Consider the following 24,816-nt stretch of genomic DNA (forward strand, 5'->3'; position numbering starts at 1 on the left):
CTCTTAAAGGCCAGGCTGGTCTCAAACTCACAGAGATCCGTCTGCCTCTGCCTCCCAAGTGCTGGGATTAAAGGCTTGTGCCACCAACGCCCGGCCAGCAGTTCTAATGATAATAATTACTATTATGGGCTACAGACTTTTAATCCCAGCACTCAGAGGGCAGAAGCTGGGAGCTCTCTGAGTTCAAGGCCATCTTGATTTGATTTACTGAGTTCAGGACAACCAAAGCTAGGTAGTGAGACCACAAAAAATTACTATTTATGGGGTTCATCAGTTAAGAGCACTTTGTGCTCTTCTAAATGGCCCAAGTTTATTTTATAGTGTACCCACATCAGGTAGCTCACAACAGTCTGTAACTTCAGTTACAGGGAATCATGTGGTGGTACACATGCATACATGCAGACAAAACACTCATATGAAAAAAATTAAATGCTTTTTGAAGTATGTGTATTATTTTTTATTTTTTGGGACAATGTCTTGTGTAGACCAGACTGTCTTTGAACTTGCTAGGTAGTCAAGAATAACCTGATCTTCTTGCATCATCTCCCAAGTGCTTGTATTACAGGTATGTGTCACCATAGCCCGCTTATAATAAAAAATATAGTAAAGTAGGAATATTAACACACTAGTTCAAGACCAGCTTGAGCTACATAGCAAGACTCTGTTTCAAAAAATAAAAAAGTGTGTCACTAAAAATGTAGATAAATTGGAATCTTTATATGTAACTGGTAGGAACTTAAAATGTTGTAGTTGCTTTGAAAAAATAATTTGGCAATTTCTACAAAGATTAAATACAAAGATTTCTTTTCCTTCTTTGAGGTAGGGTCTCATGTATTCCAGCTTAGCCCCAAACTCCCTATATAGCTAAGAATGACCTTGAACTTCTGATTTTCCTCCAAACTGCCCTGTGCCTGATTTTTATGGTATTAGGGCTCAAATCCTTCATGCATGCTAGACAAGGGTCTACCACCTGAGATATAGCCTCCTGAAGATAACTTTTAAACTAATTATACTTTTAGGTTTATGAACAAGAGAAATGAAAACATATACACGCATGTGTGTATATATATATATATATATATGTATGTATATACATGAATGTTCATAGTAGCCTTATTCATAATAGGCAAAAAGTGGAAACACATTCACAACCCATGAATGGATGGCTAAAAAAAAAATGCTATGGTAGCCGGGCGGTGGTGGTGCACGCCTTTAATCCCAACACTCGGGAGACAGAGGCAGGCGAATCTCTGTGAGTTCGTGGCCGGGCTGGACCGATAGCCTCCAAAACAATACAGAGAAACCCTGTCTCGAAAAACCAAAAAAAAAAAAGCTATGGTGGCTGAAGAGATGGCTCAATGGTTAAGAGCACTGACTGCTTTGCCAGAGATCCCAGGTTCAGTTCCCAGCATGCACATGGCAGTTTACAACTGTCTGTAACTCTAGTTCCAGGGTATCAGATGCCCTCATACAGACATATGCAGGCAAAACACCAATGCAAATGCAATTAAAAATATTTTTAAAATGTTGTATATTCATATAAAACCCTAGAATAAAACAAATGAAGTACTCATGTGGTTTGAATTAGATGAACCTTAAAACCATTAAGCAAAGTTAATAATAAAAAAAACAGCAAAACAGAAGATTCATGCTACATATGGTTTTTAACATTTCTTCTTTTGTGTATGTGTCTATTATGCCTGTGATCACATGCCATGCTTCAGTGTGGCTGTCAGAGGTCTGCTTGTGGCAGTCAGTTCTCTCTATCATATGAATCCCAGGGAACTTAAGTTGTTAGTTTGGCAGTAAAGGTTTGATCAGTTTGTTGAGACAGTCTCATGTATTTCAGGCTGTCCTCCACCTTGCTGTGTACCTGCTGGGATTACCTCCACTTTCTGAAAATTGGCATAAACTACAATCCCTAGTTTAAGCAATGTTAGAGATTGAATCCAGGCCTCTGCGTGCTAGACAAACACTTGCAGTCTACCTGAACCCAGGGTTTTTTTGTTTGTTTGTTTTTCAAGACAGGGTTTCTCTGTGTAATAGCTCTGGCTGCCCTGGAAATCACTCTGTAGTCCAGACTGGCCTCAAACTCACAGAGATCCGTCTGCCTCTGTCAATCCAGTGCTGAGATTAAAGGCTTGTGCCACCACCACTCAGCCTTTTTTAGATTTTTGAGACTGTCTCATGTAGCCCAGGCTGACCTTGAAATCACGATGTAGCCAAAGATAGGAGGACAATTGATGGAATTACAGGCACTCCCCACCCTATCCTAGTCCTACTTGACTTTGTATTTAGACTTTTTAGATTTCAGAATTTTGTATTATGTATACCCAGCCAGTCAAATCTATGTAACTATCCCAAAGTAACATTTGTATCCCTGTTGCATTTCAACATTTACACCATTTTGGTCCCGGTTGCTTTAGAACAGAATTACTCAACCTGTAGTTGCTGGGCTGATTCAAACTAGCATCTTTGATAACCGGTGTGGAATGTGGTCAGAACTGATTGATTTTAGCAATAGTTGACTTTCCATTCCATGAAAAGAGGGTTTCTGGGAAGAATGGGTCTGAGTTGGTTGTTTTAGCAGCCCTTCCAGTCTCCATGTCCTCCTCCATTACTATGCTATAGAAACAGGACTGGGCTGGGGCTCTGAGGAGAGCTGTAGGGTGTGTTTCCACCCTCAGACTGATACCTAGGATGTCAAACAGATTACCTACTGGTCTTAAACTTAAGGCAGTCTCCTTTAACTGAGAAATTTCCTTTTTTTTTTTTTTGATCCTGAGGGGCTAGTGCATATTACCAGAGATGATTCAGGTTTTAGGAGGAATTCTATGTGTTTTTTTGGTTTTGACAGAGAGTTTGACTCTGTAGCCCAGCCTGTCTGAACTTTATATGTAGCTAAAACTGGTCTTGAATTTGTAGTTGTCCTTCCTCAGCCTCCCAGGTATGCTGGGATTATAGGTGTGTACATCCTAGGCTTAGTTTTGTTGTTTTGTTTTGTTTTTAGTATCTTTTATATACCTCCAGGGAAACCCTGACTATACAAAGTTAAATACTTCACATAAATCATAAGGGATAACTTGGATTGGATGTGTTTGTTTTTGTTACTTGTTGGTTTTGGAGATGTTTTGTTTTGAGACAGAGTCTCATTATAAACTCAGGCTGGGTTTCAGCTAGCTATATAGCTCAGGTGGGCCTCAAATAAACATAAATCTAGTCTGAAAAAAAGTTTAAAATCACATACTATTAGAGACAAGTGGGCAAGTGGAAAACAAAATACGAAATAGAAGATTTCTGTATTTACCCACTTGAGCGTGCTCAGTGTGCTAGGGTGAAACCTGAGAGTTACTAAGAATAACCTCGAATGTCCAGGCTGTCAGCTCTGGAGTGTGGGAAGAGAACAGTCCTGACTCAGATGCTATGCTCCTGCCCTGGATCCCCAGCAGCACCGTCTCTCTCCTGCCTTCAGGTAGTTTGGACTCATTGGTCACTTTATGTGAGGAGCCTTTTGGAGGCTAGGGGGCTTTGACATTCCCTGGAAGGAATTTTATTTTTATTAGATTAAATTAGATAATAGTTTAGATTTATCCGGCTTCCAGAAGCTTCAGGCCTAATGCATTTCCCCTAAAGTAAGTGGTTTTTGTTGTTGTTGTTGTTTTTTGTTGTACTTTTAGTTTTCAGCTTTGCTTGATGGCCACCAAGACTTTATTGGACAATGAACATAAGTAAAAGTGAAGCCATTGTTGTGTTTTATTGTTGGTATATCTTATAAATAATAGCATTTGAGATAGTGGACTACACATTTCTCAAGCTGTTATGGTCTTGCTTGATTTCCTTTCTTCCTTTTTTAGGGGTTAAGGGTGGTATTCTAGCCATGGCTGGCCCAGAACTGTCAGTGTAGCCTATACTGGCCTCAAACTCAGGACAGTCCTTTTGCTTCAACCTCCTGAGTACTAGGACTACAGGCATAAGCCACCTCTCTCCAGCTCCTACCTGCTTCTTCTGATAGGACTCTCTGCTTGGTCTGAAAACAAGTAGAGAACATCTGGCATAGCAACCAAACAAGAAAACTTGGTACTTGACTCATGGAAGACTCTTCTCTCCACAGATTTTTGCAGCTCAAGTGGCAGCCCTTCTTTTCAGCCAATCAAAAGCCACATAACCATTCCAACAGCCCATGTGATGCCTTCTACTTTGGGGGCCTCTCCTGCCAAACCAAATTCTACACCTTCTGGGACTTCTTCCTCTAAGCTCCCCTTGTCAGGGTTGGCTGAAGGTGTGGGGATGACAAGGAATGGAGACTTCGGTGCAGTGAAACGTTCCCCAGGCCTATCAAGAGATTTCATGTATCTCCCTAGTGCTCCTGGAGAAAATGGGATTCAGCAGTCCTGGTTTCCAGCAGTCGGCCATGAGAGAGAGGGAGAGATGAGGAAGTTTGATATTCCTAGTATGGAGTCTACCCTTAACCAGCCATCCATGGTAGAGACATTATATTCAGATCCACATTACCGAGTCCACTTTCCCAACGCAAGATCTGATGCAAATAAGGATGTATACAAAGTATTGCCAGAATCCAAGAAGGCACCAGGCAGTGGTGCAGTATTTGAACGGAATGGACCACATGCTAGCAACAGTGGGGTGCTTCCTTTGGGACTCCAGCCTGCTCCTGGGCTTTCCAAGTCACTGTCCTCTCAGGTGTGGCAGCCAAGTCCTGACCCTTGGCATCCTGGAGAGCAGTCTTGTGAACTCAGTACTTGTCGACAGCAGTTGGAACTGATTCGTTTACAGATGGAGCAAATGCAGGTAGAGAACCATTTCTTGCATTTTTGTATGCTGTGTTCCTCCTTAAACTTCATAACCTTTGTCTTACAAGTTTTAGGGGTTTTTGTTTGGTTGGGGTTTTTTTTTTTTTTTTTGGTTTTTTGAGACAGGGTTTCTCTGTATTGTTTTGGAGCCTGTCCTGGAACTAGCTCTTAAAGGCCAGGCTTGGTCTCGAACTCACAGAGATCTACCTCTCTCTGCCTCTGCCTCCGAGTGCTAGGATTAAAGGTGTGTGCCACCAACGCCCGGCTTGTTTTTTTTTTTTTTGTTTTTTGTTTTTGAGACAGGGTTTCCCTGTGTAGCTTTGGAGCCTATCCTGGAACTAGCTCTTGTAGCCCAGGCTAGTCTTCAACTCACAGGGATCTACCAGCCTCTGTCTGTGTAGACTGGTCAGGTCTTTAACTCACACAAATCTACCTGCCTCTGCCTCGCTAGTGCTGGGATTAAAGGCCACTATGCCCAGCTCTAAAGATCGTCTTTAAGGGGCCAGTGAGATTGGTTAGCATATAAAGACACTGGTGTACAAGCCTGGAACATGAATTCCATCCCCAGACTCCATGGCATCCACATATGTTCTCTTTTTCACACACACTCACAGTCACCATTTGGAGCTGGATGTGATGTCAAGTGCCTGTCTCAGGAGGCAGAGGCAGGAAGAGCTATCATGAGTTAGAGGCCATCTTGATCTACATAGTGAGTTCCAAGCCAACTAGGAGTACGTGTTAGCTAGACTCTGCCTCAAAAAAATAGTATCGGGGATGGGGAATGTCTTTGAACTCTTGGTTGCTTGTTTGCTTGGTTCTTTTTGTTAAGCCCCACCCCACATTGTGCTGTTGAAGAGTGAAAAGGAAGGAAGCACCTTACGTTCTCGCTGTGTGGTCTGTAAGCTCCTGATTTAATAGCTGACCATAGAAACTTTCTGAGAAGAGTATTTAGTTGGCAGACATCCCTCTGGAAAGTTCTTTCCAGTCATGCATCTGAGCTAAAATTATTTTAAAAACATTGACTTTTATCAGCCTGAGCCAGACTAGACCTTGACTTCTAATCATAACTGGGTATTGCTCAGTCAGTTGTTCCCAGGTACCTGTGGTCAAGCTCAAGCCTGTCTGATCTGTTTGCCTTCCAGCTTCAAAATGGAGCCGTCTGTCACCATCCTGCTGCTTTTGCTCCTTTACTGCCCACCTTAGAGCCAGCACAGTGGCTCAGCATCTTGAACAGTAATGAACATCTTCTGAAGGAAAAGGAGCTTCTCATTGACAAGTAAGCTGTCAGGGGTGCTGTAAGACCAGGCTCTGCTGTTGGTTCTACCCAGGAGGCACCTAATAATGTCTTCCCAAGGGCAGGTTATGCCTGTCCCTCAACTTTACCTCCTTGTTTAGGTCCATGTGTTGCCTGGCTGCTGTGCAGCTTGCTCTGACCTCTTACTAATGTGATAAGCCAGTCTCTCTGCAGGGTCTCAAGGAGGGCTTACAGGGGGTGACTGGTTCACTGAAAATCTTTCCTCATTTTTCCCCTTAATCTTTTTCTCATTTGATCCTATCCTTTCAGCAAAATATAATGTATAGCATACATTTGTGGTATAGTGGTGTAGCACACACTGCCTTCTAAAATGATATCTAGAGTCAAGGTCCATCTGTTTCCTTCAGTCTAAGGAAAGGACTCATATTGTAAAGTAGTTTAATGTCTGTATCTCAAATCTGACCATTGGCTTTTGCAGGCAGAGGAAACATATCTCTCAGTTGGAGCAGAAAGTGCGAGAGAGTGAACTACAAGTGCACAGTGCCCTTTTGGGCCGACCTGCCCCTTTTGGGGATGTCTGCTTATTGAGGCTACAGGTAAATTAATACCCCCCCCAGGGCAGCACTCTTCTTACTATAATTTAGTATTTTCTCTGTGCTTAGATATCCAGGAAATACAGAAGGAAGCAAATGACAAAGGTGCCCTGCACTAAGAGTCAACATCTTAAACTTTGCTGGACTCTTGTGAGGTTAGAAAAGGCTTCAGGGGGAAACCAGGTGAGAGTCCAGATGTCTTGGTATCAGAAGATACTTAGGAGGAAAGGAAGGCAAAGCATTATCGACTATAAGGTCCTAGCATTGAATAATATTCTTGGAAGTCTTTGTGTTTTATACGTGTGTGTATGGTTGGAGTTAAAGAAAGATTAATGTATGTGTATGAATGTGTTGCCTGTGTGTATATATGTGCACAGCATCTATGCCTGGTGCCTAAGGAAGTCAGAATAGGATGTACGAGAGCAACAAGTAATCTAAATTGATGAGCCTTCTTTCCAGCCCTTGTATATAGGTGTTTTTGACTGCATGTATATTTGTGTGTTACTTGAATGCCTGGTGTCTGTGGCCAAAAGGGGAGCATATATACTCCCTGGATTTAGAGTTAAACTGTTATGTGGATTCTAGAATCATACCTAGGTCCTCTGGAAGAGCATCCAGTGCTCTTAACTGTTGAGCCATCTCTATAGCCATATTCTTAAGCAATCTTTTTGTTTGTTTGATTTGGGGTTTGTTTGTTTTTTGTTTTTAGGGCAGGATTTCTCTGTTGTATCCCTGGCTGTCCTGGAACTCACCCTATAGACCACCTGCGTCTGCCCCCCCCCATGTGCTGGCATTAAAGGATTGTACCACCATCATCAGACATTCTTAGAGTCTTGATCTGCTAGCATTGGCCAAATAAAGAGTGGCAGAGGCCATGGGAGATTTAGAGCTGTTCTCTAGGAACAACTTAAAACCATATTCTCATTCAGTAGGGTTGAGAAGGGCTCTGCTTTGTCAACTGAGCTTGTGAAGTTTGTGCTTTTGAGTGAGGAATATTAGATACTGTATTAAGGCCTGTTCCATCTGAAGCATCAGAATATTCTCTAATTTACTGATGAAAACAAGTATGAGTAGAGGGAGCCAGGCCTCAAGCCTGAGTCTTGTGATGGTTTGTCTGTGGTCCTTCCTCTGTGGTATACATCCTTGCGTATTGCTGTAGTTTTTTGTTTTGATTTTATTTGATTTCTTTTTTATGTGTTTGGGTATTTTGCCTGTCTATATGTCTATATACTGTGTGTATGTCTGTACTGTGTGTGTGCCTTGTGTCCATGAAGATCAGAAGTGGGCTTCAGATCTCATGGAACTAGAACTATGGATCGATGTTAGCTGCCATTTGGGTGGTGGGAACTGAACCCAACCAGTGCTCTAACCACTGAGCCAAATCTCCATCCCTAGGTATTGCTGTTAAAACTGGTTCTCAAACTTAAGTGCACATCAGAGTCACTTGGAGGGCTGTCCCTAGAATTTCTGATTCAGTGGACCAATGAGTAAGATTCCAAAACTTAACAAATTCCAATAACAAGTGATACTGACTCTCTGCGTTCTAGAGAAGCAGTACCTGAAGAAATCATTGGAGAAGGATAATAACTTGACATAGAATGTAATGGGATATGTGTAATTACAGGGAACCAGTTACATATTAATGTTTTTGGCAGGAGTTACAACGAGAGAACACTTTCTTACGGGCACAGTTTGCACAAAAGACAGAAGCCCTGAGCAAAGAAAAGATGGAGCTTGAAAAGAAACTCTCTGCTTCAGAAGTTGAAATCCAGCTCATCAGGGAGTCTCTCAAAGTGACACTACAGAAGCATTCGGAGGAGGGGAAGAAGCAGGAAGAAAGGGTGAGCTGAGAAGCTGATGGCTCTAAACCATGATCGAGTTTAGTAGTCATTCCTCTTTGCCAAGTAGTCTCTGTCTGTTCCCCAAACCAAGAGAAGCCATGGTGGAGCTCCATGGACTTCTCACTCAGTGCCAGTCTAGAGACGGAACTACTTTTCTGCTTCGTTTCTACAAGACTCCTTGAGTTGGGGAGAGGTGAACAGTCCCTTGCTAGCACAAGTTCTGTTGTGCTGCCAGCTTTCTTGAGGGAAACCACCTGGGCAGTTGTATCAGGTAGCACACTGCAAGGTTTAAATGCCTGTGGTAACCCTAATTCCATTCAGTCTGCTTTTTCTTCATCCTACTGAAAAGTAGAGAAAGATTTCATGCTTGCAACTAGATTGTGAGTGTGTCAGTGCTCTTAGGATTCCTTAGTATATTGGTCACCATTGTTTAAAATTTGAGAATTCTGTTGGTACTCCAGTTCACAGCTTTCTCTAAAAATGTTCTTGGGGAACTAATTTAGCTCTAGGCTACTTATGTCAAAACCAGTTACAACAGTGCTTTTTTAAAAATCTCATGTCTTGCTGGACGGTGGTGGCACACGCCTTTAATCCCAGCACTTGGGAGACAGAGGCAGGCAGATCTCTGTGAGTTTCAGACCAGCCTGGTCTACAAGAGTTAGTTCCAAGACAGCCTTCAAAGCCACAGAGAAAACCCTGTCTTGGAAAAAAAAAAAAAATCTCATGTCTTTATTATGGGGCAAGTACATAGACGACAACCTATAGGAATTGGTTTTCTTCTTCCACTATGTGGGTCCTGGGAATTGAACTCAGGTTTTATCAAACTTGGTGGCTAATGCCTTTACTCATTAAGCTATTTCATCAGGGTTTTGTTTTGTTTTGTTTTGTTTAAGATTTTGATCTCACTGTGTTTTCCAGACTGGCCTTGATTTGATTTCATAGAAGTTCACCTGCTTCTACCACACTAAGCTTTCTTTTGGGGGGCAGGGGTTGTTTTTGTTTGTTTTGTATTTTGAGACAGGTTTTCTCTGTGTAACAGCCCTGGCTGTCCTGGAACTCACTCTATAGACCAGGCTGGCCTCAAACTCACAGAGATCCACCTGCCTCTGCCTCCCAAGCGGTGGGATTAAAGACGTGCACCCCCAGGCTAGTAGACTCTCTATTGCCTTTGTATTTAGTCCAAGATTCTACCCCATGTGTGATGCCACTGGAATTTAGGGTTTGTCTTCCCACCTCAGGTAACCTAATCTAGATAAATCCCTCACAGATGTGGCAAAAGGCTTATCTCCTATCAATCAACAATACTAACGATGTGATTTGTTAAATTGTGGTGTGCAGTGAGATAGATAGCTCAGTGGGCAAAAGGCTTTCTGCAAAGTCTGATGACATGAGTTCAGTCCCTAGTTCCCACAGGGAAGGAGAGAGCCAACTCCTGAAAGTTATTCTTTGACCTCTACATGTGTGCCACAGATACCCACACATACATACCATACATATACACAATAATAAAATAATTCTAAAGGAGAGGAGTGTCGGGCACAGTGGTGCATGATTTTACTCCCAACACTCAGGAGGCAAAGGCAGACATATTTCTGTGCGTTTGTGAGCAGCCTGGTCAGTTCTAGGCTAACTAAGGCTACATAGTGAGACTCTACCACCAAAAATAAAAAAGAGAGAAACAGACAGAGAGTCCTGGAGTTGTACATATACTTTTACTTGTTTTCAGCCCATACTGCTCCCTCTCTCTTGCCAAGGATTGATGTTCATGGGTCTTCAAGCCTCTCATTTGACCCCTCAGGTTTATAGTTCAAGGTTCTTGTTGGGAAAGCCCACATGAGGGTGATTAACTTGCATTGGGATTAACAATGCATTTCCTGAATTTTCAAGTCTGTAATTGAGACCTGCCTCCAGAGGTGCCTGGGAGGAAGGTCAGAGGTACTATGTGCTTATAATACAGAGGCTCATGGGAGTGGTCTGTAACTTCCAAGAAGATTAAATCCTCTGCCATGAGTAATTTATCTTTCTCTCTGCATACTTTGATCTTTAGAAAACATGTTAAAATATCACATACATTTTATTTTAAAGATTGTATTTTTATTTGTGTTAAGTATATGCCACATATGTGCAGTTTCCTGCAGATGCCCTAAGAAAGTGTTGGATATTCTAGAACTGGAGTTGACTCCAGTGTTGGAGTTAGAAGAATGTGCCACCACATCCAGCTTGTCCTAGTTTTTTTTTTTTTTTTCAAAAGTTCATACTTTATGTTTTACATGTGGTCACTTTATCATTTTTCAGTAAACTTGCCAGGTGATCTTGATACAAATTAAAATGTGAGAATTACAGGTTCAGAGCTTGACAGTTGCATTTTAGACCTGGGGTATAGCTTTTAACTAATTTTCAAAGATTGTCATGTCTTTGGATGGAAGAGTAGGGGTCTGTCTCTGCACTGACAAAACTCTCTGCCTCACTTTTCTGCTTTTCATTTGTTCCACCCAGAGCTTCCTTATTTGTAAGCCAAAGACAACATCTCCTTTCAACAACACTTTATTATAGAGTTCCTTCTAGAGCAAGCATTGTACTATGCTTTAGGGTTATGATAATTTAGCCAAATGGATGTAATCCATGGAAATAACCATTCATTTCAAAGAGTTTACCTTATCAGACAAAAGATTATGTTATAGCAGTGCTACAGTTGTGTTTGTTTTTTATGTGCATTGGTGTTTTGCCTGTCTGTCTGTCTGTGTGAGGGTGTCAGATCTTGGAGCTGTATAAACAGTTGTTAGCTGCCATGTGAGTGCTAGAACTTGCACCAGAGTTCTGTGGAAGAGCAGCCAGTGCTCTTAACTACTGAGCTATCTCTCCATCCCGTTTTGTTTGTTTTTAATGTGTACCTGTGTTTTGCCTGCATGTATGTCAATTCACCACATTCATGCAGTACCCTTGGGGGCAGGAGATGGTGTCAGATCCCCTGGAACTGGAGTTACAGGGTTGTGCGCCATCCATGTGAGTACTGGGAATAGAACCAGCCAGTGTTCTAACTGCTGACTCATCCCTCTAACCCAGAAACCAGTTTCAGGTTAGTTTTTTTTTTTTTTTTTATAAAGTGGTATCTGTCTGTCTGTTTGTTTGTTTGTTTTTCAAGGCAGGATTTCTCTGTGTAGCAGCCCTGGCTGATTTGAAACTCTTTGTAGACCATGCTAGCCCCGAACTCACAGAGATCCTGCGTCACAACGGCCCACAATAAATAACATTTTATTTAAGGGATTTTGCTTCCTCAGCTGTCTGTCCAGGTCACTGGGATTCAAGATTTCTGTAAATGGCCCTTTCTCAAAGAAAGATACTAAGTTCACTTGTGCTGTCTATCAGCCCTTTGTTCTTTATGTCTCCTTGGAATAAAAGCACATAATTACTACAGCTTCAGGGTTCTCCACCTGAGGATTTCTGGCCATTTCTTCAAACAATTTACTTTAGGAACCATGTTAAGGTAGATCTGTGCCTCAATGATGGAATGGATACCGGTTTTTTGAAACTACCTTAGATGTTCTTTATCCCTACCTTTAACTGAAAAGTTCAGGAATGTTACCTCTGTAGTTTATGTTCCAGTCCAAATGTCAAAGGTTACGTAGCTTCCTGTCTTCATTGTGGGAAAGAAAACTCATACCTCCAAGGGCAGAAAACAGCAGTCACTTGAAAAATCCATAGCCTTAGAGCAGCAGTAAATGGAAACAGACTTTTGACATTTCTTTCACTAGGTCAAAGGTCGTGATAAACATATCAATAATTTGAAAAAGAAATGTCAGAAGGAAGCAGAGCAGAACCGGGAGAAGCAGCAGCGTATTGAAACCTTGGAGCGATACCTAGCTGACCTGCCCACCCTTGAAGATCATCAGAAGCAGACTGAGCAGGTAGCAGCAATCCCTGACTATACAGGGAGCAAGAAGGGAGTGGCCAGGCAGGGGATTGTTCTCATTATCTGACTTATTGAAAGAAGTATCTTGAAGGAGTCACCTCTAACTAGATTCATAACTGGATCTTTTTTTTTTTTTTTTTTTTTTTTTTGAGGTACTGTCTCTTTATATAGTCCTGGAACATACTATGTAGACCAGGCTGGCCTCCAACTCAAAGAGAATTCCTGCCTCTGTCTCCTGAGTGCTGGGATTAAAGATGTGTGTCAGCACACCACTTGTTTTGTTTCTTGGAGACAAGGTCTCATTGTAAATCCCTGGCTGGTCTAGAACTCACTATGTAGAGCAGACTGGCCTAAACTCGGGGAGATCTACTTGGCTCTTGCTGGGATTAAAGGCATGTGTCACCATACTCAGTTTAAGGACCGCAGATGTGGGGATCATCATCCTTAGCTAAGCACAGGATCATGTCTCATAGCTTAAGGATGCCGAGTTGAAGAACACAGAACTGCAAGAGAGAGTGGCTGAGCTGGAGATGTTGGTGGAAGACACCCAGGCAACCTGCAGAGAGAAGGAGGTTCAGCTGGAAAGCCTGAGACAGAAAGAAGCAGAATTCTCCTCTGCTAGACATAGGTAATGCCCTCTAGACTTAAGGGAAGGAGAGAGTTTTGTTTTGGTGTATTTGTAACTACCCTGCTTGCTTACATATTGAATTTGAGTGAATGTACACACACACACACACACACACACACACACACACACACACACACTCTCTTAGAGCTTTGTTTTCTTTGAATTGTGAATAATAGGAAAGTTGCTTATGGGTGGAGAATTTATCTTTGTGGTGTAGTGGGGGTTTATTAGAGTATGATTGGGAAACACTTCTATCTTAGGAGTTTGTTGTTTTGTTTTTTCAAGATTCTTTGTGTAGCTTTGTAGGCCAGGCTGGCCTCAAACTCGCAGAGATCTGCCTGCCTCTGCCTCCTGAGTGCTGGAAATGAAGGTGTGCGACCACCTCCCAGCTGTAGGGTTTTTATTGCTGAGAAGAGACACATGACCATGGCACAACTTTTTTTGGGGGGGGGGGTTCGAGACAGGGTTTCTCTGTATTGTTTTGGAGGCTGTCCTGGAACTCGCTATGTAGACCAGGCTGACCTAGAAATCACAGAGATCCCATGGCAACTCTTATAAAGAAAAACATTTATTTGGGGTGCTCACTTACAGTTTCAGGGGTTCATCATGGTGGGGAGCATGGTGGCATGAAGGCAGACATGGTGCTGGAGCTGAGAGTCCTGTATCTTGCAGACAACAGGAAGTCGACTGACACACTGGGAAGCATCCTGAGTATAGGAAGTCTTGAAGCCCACCGCCACAGTGACACACTTCCTCCAACAAGGCCATGCCCACTCCAATAAAGTTACATCTCCTAATAGTGCCACTTCTATGAGATTATAGGGGCCAGTTACATTCAAACTACCACACCATCTCAGTGCCTAGCACAAAAGCCTCAAGAGCCAGGCATGATGATGCACACTTTTTTTTGTTTTGTTTTGTTTTTTGTTTTTTGTTTTTTTGTTTTGTTTTACGAGACAGGGTTTCTCTGTATTGTTTTGGAGACTGTCGGTCCAGCCCAGCCTCAAACTCACAGAGATCCGCCTGCCTCTGCCTCCCGAGTGCTGGGATTAAAGGTGTTCGCCACCACCGCCTGATGCACACTTTTAATCACAGCACTTGCACTCAGGACACAGAAACAGATAGATCTTTAAGATTTCGAGACCAGTCTATTCTATATAATTCCAAGCCAGCTAAAGCTACATAGTGAGACCGTCTCAAAAGAAAGGAAAATGGTTTATAAAGTAGGAAATGAGGTAATCTATACTTTCAGAAATGAATCCTGGTTCTGGATTATTCACATTTTGAGACTGTAAGCTAAAGGTTACCCTGAACATTATTTCTGTTTGAGATAAGGTCTTATTTTGTAACCTTGACTGTCCTCGAGTTCATAAAGATCCACTTGCCTCCACCCCCTTCCCCCAAAATGCTGGGATCAGAGATGTCAGTCAACACTCCCAGCCAGCCCTTGGAATTGTTTCTGATTGCTAGAGTAGGTAGTCTCTGAGAACAAGAGAAGATGCCATGGTGTAGTCTCAGGGCATCTTGGAGTTAGTAACAACAACAACTACTACTACTACTACTACTACTACTACTACTACTTCCTTCTTCCTTTTCTTTCTTCTTTCTTCTGAGATCTGCCTGCCTCTGCCTCCTGAGTGCTGGGAGTAAAGGTGTGTACTACCAACACCTGGCATTAATAACAATTTCTGAAAAGGATGGTTATGTTTCAGCAGCCTCTTGAACTAAATGTTTCTAAAGGGTAGATTGACTTTCTCGTCTTATGTTCAGGCACAGTGATTGTCTTGTTTTTCTCAGTGATGGAGCATGATAGAAGTGATTATATGAGGGACTAGTCGGAGGAAGTATTGGTTGGAATCAGATTGGAGGACTGTTGTAGTTTCATCTCTTGCTGTGAAAAAATACCCTGACTAGCCAGGTAGTGGTGGCTCACACCTTTAGTCTCAGCACTCAGGAGGCAGAGGCAGGTGGATCTCTATGAGTTTGAGACCAGCCAGGTCTACAGAGAGAGTTCCAGGACAGCCTCCAAAGCCACAGAGAAACCTGTCTCGGAAAAAAAAGTACCCTAACTAAAAGCAGTGTCAGGGAGGATAGGGTTTATTTGATCTTTTGCTTCTAGGTCACAGTTCATCATCGGGAGACTGCAGGAACCTAGAGGACTGCTGCTTACTAGCTCAGTCACAGGCTTATGTGTCTGTGTTAGTATGTGCCCATGAGTGCAGTACCTATAGAGGCCAGAGGCATCAGATCCTCCTCGAGCTGGAATGGCAGGTAGTTGTGAGCTGCCTAACGTAGGTGTTATAGACAAATTCGGTCCTCTGTAGGAACTGTATGCTTTCATAATGGCTAAACCATATCTAACCAAGCTCAGTTTCAGGTTTTGTTTTTTGTTTTTGATTTTTGATTTTTGTTTTTTGTTTTTGCATTTTCAAGACAGGGTTTTTCTGTGTGGCCCTGGCTGTCCTGGGACTTGTTTTGTAGACCAGGCTGGCCTCAAACTCACTGAGATCCAACTGCCTCTGCCTCTCAAGTGCTGGGGTTAAAGATATGCACCACAACCGCCCGGCCAAGCTTGATTTCTTGTGCAACCCAAGGACACCTCATTAGGGATGGTACTGCCTGCAGCCAATCTGTTCTAGAAAATTCTTCAGTCAAGGCTTTGAGGGTTCCTTAAAGTGAGTTCCCCTAAGATGACTTACACCAAGATGACTTGTACCTAGGTGATCATTAAAGATAACTTGGGACAGGGACAAAGCTGACTCTGCCCATAAACAATATGTACCAAGAAAGATGTGCTTTGTATCTTGCTCTGTATCTTAGCTTAATTTATACTGTGAAATCCAGCAAATCCTCCTGTCTCTGGTTTCCAGTACATACTGGAATTTCAGGCATATGCCACCATGCCCAGCTAAAAGAGCTCTTTTATCTTTGGCAAATAAGGAATTGATGGTATATTGTATAGATTTTGGCCCCTAGCAAAGGAAACCGGATACATTGAGTATCCTCTGTCAGGGACACACTGTATCACATCAGTCTCAGCTGTGGGTAGGAAGGTGGAATTGTTTTGCTCCAAAGACATAGTAAACAACAGAAGCAAGAATTAAAGCCACAGTCATTCTGAATGTATAGTTCTAGAAGAAAACATTGTCTTTCAGCTTGCAAGATAAACAGTCTGTGGAGGATGCCAATGGAGAAGGTCTCATAGTGGAAATGGAATCCCAGCAGAAGGAATGTGATTCCCTCCGAAAGGTGATTAAGGGTATCTGGGCTCTGGCCTGGGTAAGCTGGCAGGAAAGAAGAGATTGTATACTGGGAAGGAATCAGGAAGTTTGTGTTAAGCCACCTAAGATCTGCTCCCAAGAGCTTTTTCTCTCTTCTGAGAAGTCAGCCCTGTATAGCAAGTTTGCATTTTAGTTATTCAGTCTTATGCGAAAGGGAGGGGCAACATGCTCATCAGATGAACTAAAATGATGTACTGAAGCCCGGGTGCGCTGCAATTATGGTTCAGGTCCTGGAAAAACTGATAATGTTCATCAAAACGTTATAGCCAGTGAATGAGATGGCCCAGTTTCTCTACTCAGCAAATAATTGCCATCCAGTATCTGCTGGTGGGATGGGTTACAGGTTATCAGAAATGGTTCAGAGACTGTATGAACTCTTGAGGCACAGAAAGCTCTAAATCTATACCTATTGTAACCCTGGATGGGCAGACTCAGAAAACTGAATTTGACATTTTCCAAAGAACCTCTGGGTGTGTATAAAGTTAATTCCACTGACCTACAGTTGTTAGGCACCTCAGAGGTGCTCATGGGGACTATCGCTTTTTTTTTTTTTTTTTTTTTTTTTTTTGGTTTTTCGAGACAGGGTTTCTCTGTAGCTTTGGAGGCTGTCCTGGAACTCACTTTGTAGACCAGGATGGCCTTGAACTCACAGAGATCCGCCTGCCTCTGCCTCCCGAGTGCTGGGATTAAAGGCGTGCACCACCAACACCTGGCGACTATCGTATTCTTGTGTAAGACTCTATTATGACTAGAGCAGGGAGTCCCAGGACTGTGAAAGTAGATAATGAATGAAGATCAGGAGTCTGGGTTAGATTTCCGTAGGCCTTGCTAACCAATCCTCACTCTGGCCTTACAATGGGTGGTAGCTGGCGCTGGATCAAAGATCTTCATGCACATCCGCCTTGTGCTTGTTGCCTTCTTGCTTTCTTGATAACTTTGCCTTTCAGATCGTGGAGAGGCAACAGCTCAAGATAGAACAGCTGCACTCTCAAGTCCAGGTGAGCAGGAGGCTTTGGCCTGTGGTGAATAGGACTTAACTGATGGAATTCAGCTTAACATTTTACTGCCTTCTCTGCCATGTGATTTGCTTGTAGTTTGGTATACAGGAAGACTGAAACAGTGCTTTTTGGACCTCCTGTCTTGTTGAGAAGACAGATGATAGCCGTTACAGCACAGTTCTCTGTGAGCCAGGCTTATAGCATCTTAGGGGGTGAACTCAGGAGAGTCTGTGAGAAGGGAAGGTCAGGGACAAATTTCTGGAAATTCTGAGCATGAATGATGCGGCATTAGCCAGGCAAAGAGGGGCTGAATGGGATGGTACTGGAATCCTACAGGAGGAACAGTAAGGCATGAACCAGCATGGTTTAAACATAAACCTGTAAAGCATTTGATACTATTGAAGTACAGCTGTGTACTGCTTACCAGTGGTGATATATTTTGAGAAATGTGCAGTTAGATGACTTCTTCTTTGTGAACATTGGAGTATACTATTAAGACACTTCATCACTAGACTGTATTTTATAGGACCTCACTGTCTTATATGCAGTCCACATTGATAAAAACATCTTAGGCAATGCATAACTATGTTGAGTTTAGGTAGTGAGTGGAAAGCTAAGTGGAAGAGGTTATGTGAAGGTCTTGTCTGTCCTATGGTGTTAGCTTTTATTTTTTCCTACACATATGTCTGTATTGTGTGTGCCTAGTGCCCATAGAGGTCAAAGGGACATCAGCTCCCCTGGCACTGTAGTTGTAGATGGTTGTAAATCACCATGTGTGTGCTGGGTATCAAACCTAGGTCCTCTGTAAAAACAACAAGTGCTTTTAACTGCTGAGATATCTGTCCAGCTGTCTTGTGTTAAATCTTAGTCTTGATGGAAATCTTATTAGAGCATTTAATTTATGTTGTGGTATGGTGAGGTTTGCAGTTCAGGTTCACCCGGAAGATTGACATCGTAGAAAGTGACTAGTCAAACTGTTGCAGAAAATCTAGCAAGGTGATGGGGAACATGGCATAAGGCATGGTAACAGAAAAGAGGTGTAAGGAGACAGAAGCAGCACTTAGAAGGAGTCGGTGACTGACAGGAGCAGGGGTTTGAGGAGTAGGAAAGACTCCTGGTTCCTATTTTGGGCCAGAGTAGGAGTGTTTATTAATTGCATTCTCCGAGAAATCTTGAGTGAAATAGGTTCACTTAGGTTTTTTGAACTCTAAAAGGTTTTACACCAGGGGCTGGAGATATGGATTATTAGAAAAAGCACTTTCCTGTGTGTCAGGATCAGAGTTCAGACTCAAGCAGCCATGTAAATGCTAGGTGAGTGTGGGAGCCCAGCTGTAATTCCAGTGCTAGGAGTCAGAGCCAGATGCACAAGATAAGGTGGAGAGGAATCAAGAGGCACATGTACCTCTGACCTTCACACTGAGTGCACATGTGCATGTTTACTTACACATGTGCAAACACACACATGTAGAGCACACATGTATGCAGAATATAAAAGGGTTTCCACATCAAACTTGAAACATACCGAGGAAAAGCTGAAGGCTACAGGCCTGCCTTCACAGCTGTGTCTGTGTCGTTCACCTCCTTCATTTCTTGTTGTCAGGAAGAAGTCACACCTTGTGAACATTTAAAATGCCAGGGTTTGGGTTGTTAATGGCTCATTAAGTGAAAGGGTTTAAATCAGTGGTTCTCAACCTGTGGGTTATGACCCTTTCACAGGGGTCACCTAAGACTTATCTGAAAACAGATATTTACATTACGATTCATAACAGTCGCAAAATTACAGTTATGAAATAATAACAAAATAAATTTATGGTTAGAGGTCACCACAACATGGGGGGAACCTGTATTAAAGGGCAGCAGCATTAGGAATGTTGAGAACCACTGGTTAAAATGGAAAGTAACAGGTCTGAGCTCTTCTCATAATAACCCTTAAAGCAGCTGTGGGGTGGGGTGGCCCATCACTGTGTAGCCCAGGTGAGAAGTGAAACAAGTCCAGATCAGACTTGTTACCCTTGGTGTGTTCTGCACAACATCTCACCGTGTGGTCTTTAGAACCTAAAGCAAGAACTGACTCAAGAAGAAGGAATAAGCCAGGCCTTGAGAGAGGAGGCACAGCGGAGGGAGTCAGCCCTGCAGCAGATGCGCACAGCTGTGAAGGAGGTAAGCACTGGCTAGTTCCATAGAGCCTCCACAAATCTCGTTTCTCCATTTGCCCACCCCATCCTTAACCCTACAAGATTGTGGAAGGGGCTCTGAGCTTCTTAGCAAAAGAATGGATAGTAACATTACATTATCCTGTGTGTTGAAGGCCCTAGACCTGTTTTAGAGTGGCCATAGAGACCCAGGAATGCTTTTTGGATGTGAGATCCCCTCCCTTTCTCCCTCCCAACTCAGTCTTCCTGCAGCCACAGGCTTGTGGGATTGGAGGTGAGGCAGGATGAGAAGACTGAGGGAGCAGGGTGTGGCTTTACATATGTGTCCCAGCACTTGGGAGGCTGAGGCCGAGTTCAAGGCAAGCATATCTCCTACACAAACAACCCCAAAATGAATGAAGACTTGTTGGTACTCACGTAGTGCATACAGTTGTTAGTAGGACCCACTGAGTTCACTGGCGAAGTGCCTAGGAAGACATCTCCCAGAACTAGGGTTGTTAAATGACCAAGTGTGGGTGCAGGGCAGAGACCCAGAGGTGTAGGGGATGAGGAGGGGAGACTCAGAGGAAGAGGGAAGGCAAAGATAGCCTTACATAAATAGCTATTCTGCATAGGAAAACCTGGCTGTACTTCAGTGAGAGCTTGAAATGTAGAATACTAGACCTCCACCTCCTTGGAGGAGGGCAAGTGAAGACTACAGCCAGTCTGGTTTACATAGTGAGCTCCAGGTCAGCCAGGGCTACGATGTATCAAGCGAACAAGCAAAGATGGGTTAGGGAATGTAGCTCAAGTGATAGGGTACTTGCCTTGGGTACAAGAAGTCCTGAGCTCTATGGGTAATAGTATATAGTTGTGACCCCTGCACTTGGAAGGTGGAGACAGGAGGATCAGAAGTTCAAGGTCATCCTCAGATAATGTAGGAAGTATGAGGCCATGCTGGGTTATGTGGCTGTGTGACAGATACCCTGTCTCAAAAATAAGGAGGCAGGGTGGGCATGCAAGATGCCTTTCTCAAAGCTCTGGATCTTCAGGTCTCTTACCTTTCCCAACCCCACACCCAGTAGTTGCTAGCAGTCTTACTGTCTCCCATGCCCCTCTATTCTTCTGACAGCCTTTATCAGGCTGGCTGGTGGCCACTTTTGTCAGGGTGGCTGGGCGAGATTGAAACCAGTGTCTTCTCAGATTTCACTGTTCATGTTAAGCCATCTCTAATAGCCTGGCTAACAGAGTTGGCTGAAGGACTGCCTTCAGATAGAGTTCCTAGGGGGTGGGAGCATCTTCTCTGGTTCCTGGACCGAAACCTGGAGGTTGATGACTCAGATCCTGCTGAGGAATACTTTCCTTTCTAGTGCTGGGACCCTAAGGGCCTGGGCTCAGCCTACACACAGGAGGAGCTAGTATTTGTAGAGGGAAAGAGGGGTTTGGGGAGGGGAAGGTGGCACCAAGCCTGTGTGGGTAACAATGGGGAGGGACATTATGACTAAATTTCTCCTTCGTACCCATGCACATTTAGATACACAGATCCTTGCCTCCCTTTTGGTCTTAATCAGTTTGTCCATCTGTTTGCTTAGCTCTCAGTGCAAAACCAGGACCTGATTGAGAAGAATCTGACACTGCAAGAGCACTTGCGCCAGGCCCAACCAGGGTCCACATCTTCACCAGACACGGCCCAGCTGGCATATGAGTTACACCAGGAATTGGCCATTTGCCTTCAAGATTTGCAAGCTGTCTGCAGCATTGTGACCCAGAGAGCCCAGGGCCATAACCCTAACCTCTCTCTGCTCCTAGGCATTCACTGTGAGTCATTAAAAAAGCCTTCATTCTCTTCACCCATCCAGCTTTGCTATCCTTACAGTAATTGTGAACCAGGTGCAGTGGCCTGGACATTGCCTTGTGGGAGTTGTCAAAGTAAGTGTTCATTAAGTGTTTCACAAACAGGCCTCCTTAGAGAATGCTTGCACAGAAGACAAACAGAAAGCAGGCCTCAGACAACAGATTCTCAGCTCACTATTCCCAGCTTGGGTTGTTTTGCTTTGCTTTTTGTTTTTTGTTTTGTTTTGTTTTTTCTGATACAGGGTTTCTCTGTGTGGTCCTGGCTGTCCTGGAACTTGCTCTGTAGACCAGGCTGGCTGTGAACTCACAGAGATCCTCCTGCCTCTGCCTCCCAAGTGCTGGGATTAAAGGTGTGCCACCACAGCCTGGCTACCAGCTTGTTCTTTGAAAGTGTCATGTCTGAAAAGTGGGGGTATGCAAGATGCCTTTTAGCTCTGGATCTTCAGGTCTCTTACCTTTCCCAGCCCCACACCAGTGGCTGCTAGCAGTCTTACTGTCTACCATGCCCTCTTTATTCCTATGACAGCCTGTTATCAGGCTGCTGGCTGGTGGCCACTTTTGTCAAGGTGACAGGGTGAGATTGAAACCAATGTGTTCTAAGTTTGGAGCTATAGCTTGTAGTTGAGTCCTTAGTATAAGCAAAGCCCTGGCTCAATCCGAAGTACTGGAGGGGAAAGCTGCGTCCTAAGATCATGAGTCCTAAGATCATGACTCACTGATATTCGGGCTGGAGAGATGGCTCAGGGGTTAAGGGTACTGACTATTCTTCCAGGAGACCCGGATTCAATTCCCAGCACCCACATGGCAGCTCACAACTGTCTGTAATTAATTCCACCATCTGACATCCTCACACAAACATACATGCAGGCAAAACACCAATGCACATTGAAACAAAAAAACCCAGCTTATTCGTCCTGCCCATTTCTCATAAAGTTGCAATCATCTGATTTGCTAACATTCTTCAAATCTTCCTCTCTTCAGCTACCCAGCACCCAGGGACTCAGCTAGATTTGCAGAAGCCAGATGTGATCAGAAGAAAACTAGAAGAGGTTCAACAGCTGCGTCATGACATTGAAGACTTAAGGACCAGCCTGTCAGACAGATATGCCCAGGACATGGGAGAAAACTGTGCCACACAGTGAGGAGGGCCAGAGGGGACCTGGCTGTTTCTATCCTCACCAAAGGTTCCTGCCCTGACAATCCTGCCTTCTGCTGCACCCAGAGGGGAGAGCCTGTATCTGGGGCCAGGATACAGGCCTGCCTGTTGTGCTGTACACTGACTTTGCCTTACTGGGTTATGTTTTACCTGCTTTCTACTCTCAAAGGCTGAGTTACTAATTAACCTTTTTGCAGATTCAACGGATAAGGTCCTCACAAACTGTTCCCAGCCCTAACCTGACATCAGAAGCAAACAGGCTGCTCACCTCCCTGCTGCACCCTCCATGCTGACCCATGTTCATTCCTACTCCCTACCTTGGTCCTGCTGATGCTCCATTGAGAGGCCCAAAAGCTTAAGTAGGAGTAGCAACCTTTTAACAATTCTCAGGCCCGTGTACCAGCCTTCCTGGGAACTCAGCTGGCTTTCTGGGTTTTCTCAGGTAACCTGCTTCCTCAGGGCTGTTGTTCCCACAGAGGCCTCAGGGTTATCTCCCCCTTAACAAAGTCCCCACTAGGATTGCTGGCTTGGGACTACAGCAGGACTCCTCAGCCTGCCTGCTGTTCTGTTACAGGAAACTCTTGGCCACCCCGTGTCCCTAGAGCATAGTCATGTGGTCAGCATAGCCTTACTCCTTTGCTCGGGCCTTCCAGGTAGCCCCATTTGGGGTGCCTGAGTGCAGACTCCTCTGTGATTGCCGTATGGTTCCTTGGTTGGACAGAGTTTCCCCCCAGAAGACCATAGGGCAACTGTCAAGCTGCTCACCCCTTCCCAAGGCTGGGGCTGCAGCTAGCCCCCTCTGATTGGTGCCTCTCGTTTGGGGTTGGGGGCTTTCCTTTTCCCTCTCTGACCATGAGAGTTAGAACTCCTAATGAGGGTCAGCTCTAAAATAAGTGTTCAGTGTTTCGCTAGGGCCTTTGAACCCTTGGCTTTCTGGGTTTTTGTGCCTCCCTGATTTAGGGATGGCCTTAGTTTTATCTGGTTGTTGAGCCAGTCCTCAACCTCCTTTGGTTTGGAGCTAGGGGCCCTGGATGTATGAGGAACATAGTTTGGGGATGCAGAGGCAGCCACGATTGGACTTTGGCTAAGCCTCTGGCTGTTAAGTATCCTGGACCTCTAGGGCGGGCCTGACTAGCTTTCTTTTCAAGTGTTTTCAGAAGTTTGTGTTTTATGTGGTTTACTTTCAGAGTAGCCACACCTCAGCCTCTGGGATCCTGCCTCCTGAAACCAGAGAGCTGCCTGGTTGGTGTCCACCCTATGTCACTGGGAGCCCAGCCTCCATGCTCACGGGTATTGTTTTCTTCATAAAGTTTATAGTTATTTATATGAATCTTTGTTATGTCGACTGGTTTGTATTGCCTATTTTGATTACAGAATAAAACATTTTAACAGATGCTTCAGTTTCCTGTTTCCTCCCAACATCCCTTGCCCAGCCCTCACTTTGACTTGTGGAGCCAGTGACTAGTTCAGAGCAACTTTAGGCAGATCCAGCTTGATTTCTAAATCTCTTCCCACTTCTGCTTTGTTTGCATGGGGACAAATGATAGATCTCTGTCCCCACTCTATTGCAGTCGGCTCTACAAAGTTGCACCAGACCTCAGAGAAGTCAGTAGCTTCTGGGTTTCTGTGGCTTCTGAGGAAGTGACTTCCCCATAACCAGATAGGCAGTTTGCCTCAGAAGGCAGGATTGGCTTCCTGGGCCCTTAACAATACCTGTGTAGCCCTGGCTTTTACTCCTGAGGGGGCTATAGTGAACATAAACCGCTTACTCCAAAATTGGGATGAGTGTTACTCTTTCCCACTGCATCAGCTGAAGTCCTAATATTCAAAGCTGGCACTTGCAGCATAACGGTAGAGTTGAACTGGGACCACCCCAAAACTAGCTATGGGTATCTCCCAAGGGCCATTTGGAGCCAGGATTTCATGTCTTGGCACTGGCTATCCTTTGCCTTCCTCCACACTCTAGTGAGCTGTTCTGCCGCTTCTTACCTCCTCCTCCATCTGGCTCCAGAAGGGTGTGGCCCCAGTTAACAGCCACCACCCTTTCTAGTCAGAGCCTGTTTGAGTGGAGAGGTGCTTTACCCCCTCCCCAGCACCTCCACCGTCCCACCCCCGCCTTGGCTGCATTTCCTAAGCTTGAAAACTGCCTCGCCTTCAATCCCTTCAATCCGCTGAGTGCACTATTAAGGGACCTCCTAGAGACGAGGGTGGCACTGCGCTGAGTACTGGATGTACAAAACCGGGGTAAACTGGGAGCAGCTTTTTAACTGAACTGTTCTGCCTGCCTTCCCTGCTTTTTCTGCCATTTGGTCCCTCCCTTGCCACACGCCGTGAGTCCCAGGTCAGAAAGGGCTGAGTGC

The 24,816-nt window shown here is 44.2% G+C and overlaps 1 protein-coding gene across 4 annotated transcripts in view; it reads left to right on the forward strand.

Moving 5' to 3' along the window:
* Positions 1–23,849, forward strand: part of Cep85 (centrosomal protein 85) — a 38,388-nt gene extending 14,539 nt beyond the window's left edge. For 2 of the 4 annotated variants that reach the window (XM_005079579.4, XM_013120251.3), the window contains exons 4-14: positions 4,112–4,806; positions 5,951–6,084; positions 6,542–6,659; positions 8,312–8,497; positions 12,250–12,402; positions 12,881–13,035; positions 16,191–16,284; positions 17,264–17,314; positions 19,367–19,474; positions 21,039–21,264; positions 22,282–23,849. In XM_005079579.4, coding sequence (XP_005079636.1) covers positions 4,112–4,806; positions 5,951–6,084; positions 6,542–6,659; positions 8,312–8,497; positions 12,250–12,402; positions 12,881–13,035; positions 16,191–16,284; positions 17,264–17,314; positions 19,367–19,474; positions 21,039–21,264; positions 22,282–22,442 — 2,081 coding nt within the window. In that variant the 3' untranslated portion in view covers positions 22,443–23,849. Of the gene's footprint in view, positions 1–3,379; positions 3,473–4,111; positions 4,807–5,950; positions 6,085–6,541; positions 6,660–8,311; positions 8,498–12,249; positions 12,403–12,880; positions 13,036–16,190; positions 16,285–17,263; positions 17,315–19,366; positions 19,475–21,038; positions 21,265–22,281 lie in introns of those variants that run through there. The other 2 variants (XM_021232775.2, XM_040756395.1) reach the window with 2 other exon arrangements.
* Positions 23,850–24,816: the final 967 nt, after the last annotated feature.

This window comes from Mesocricetus auratus, unplaced genomic scaffold (genome assembly GCF_017639785.1).
Source record: "Mesocricetus auratus isolate SY011 unplaced genomic scaffold, BCM_Maur_2.0 Super-Scaffold_100014, whole genome shotgun sequence".
In the NCBI taxonomy this organism is placed as follows: Eukaryota; Metazoa; Chordata; class Mammalia; order Rodentia; family Cricetidae; genus Mesocricetus; species Mesocricetus auratus.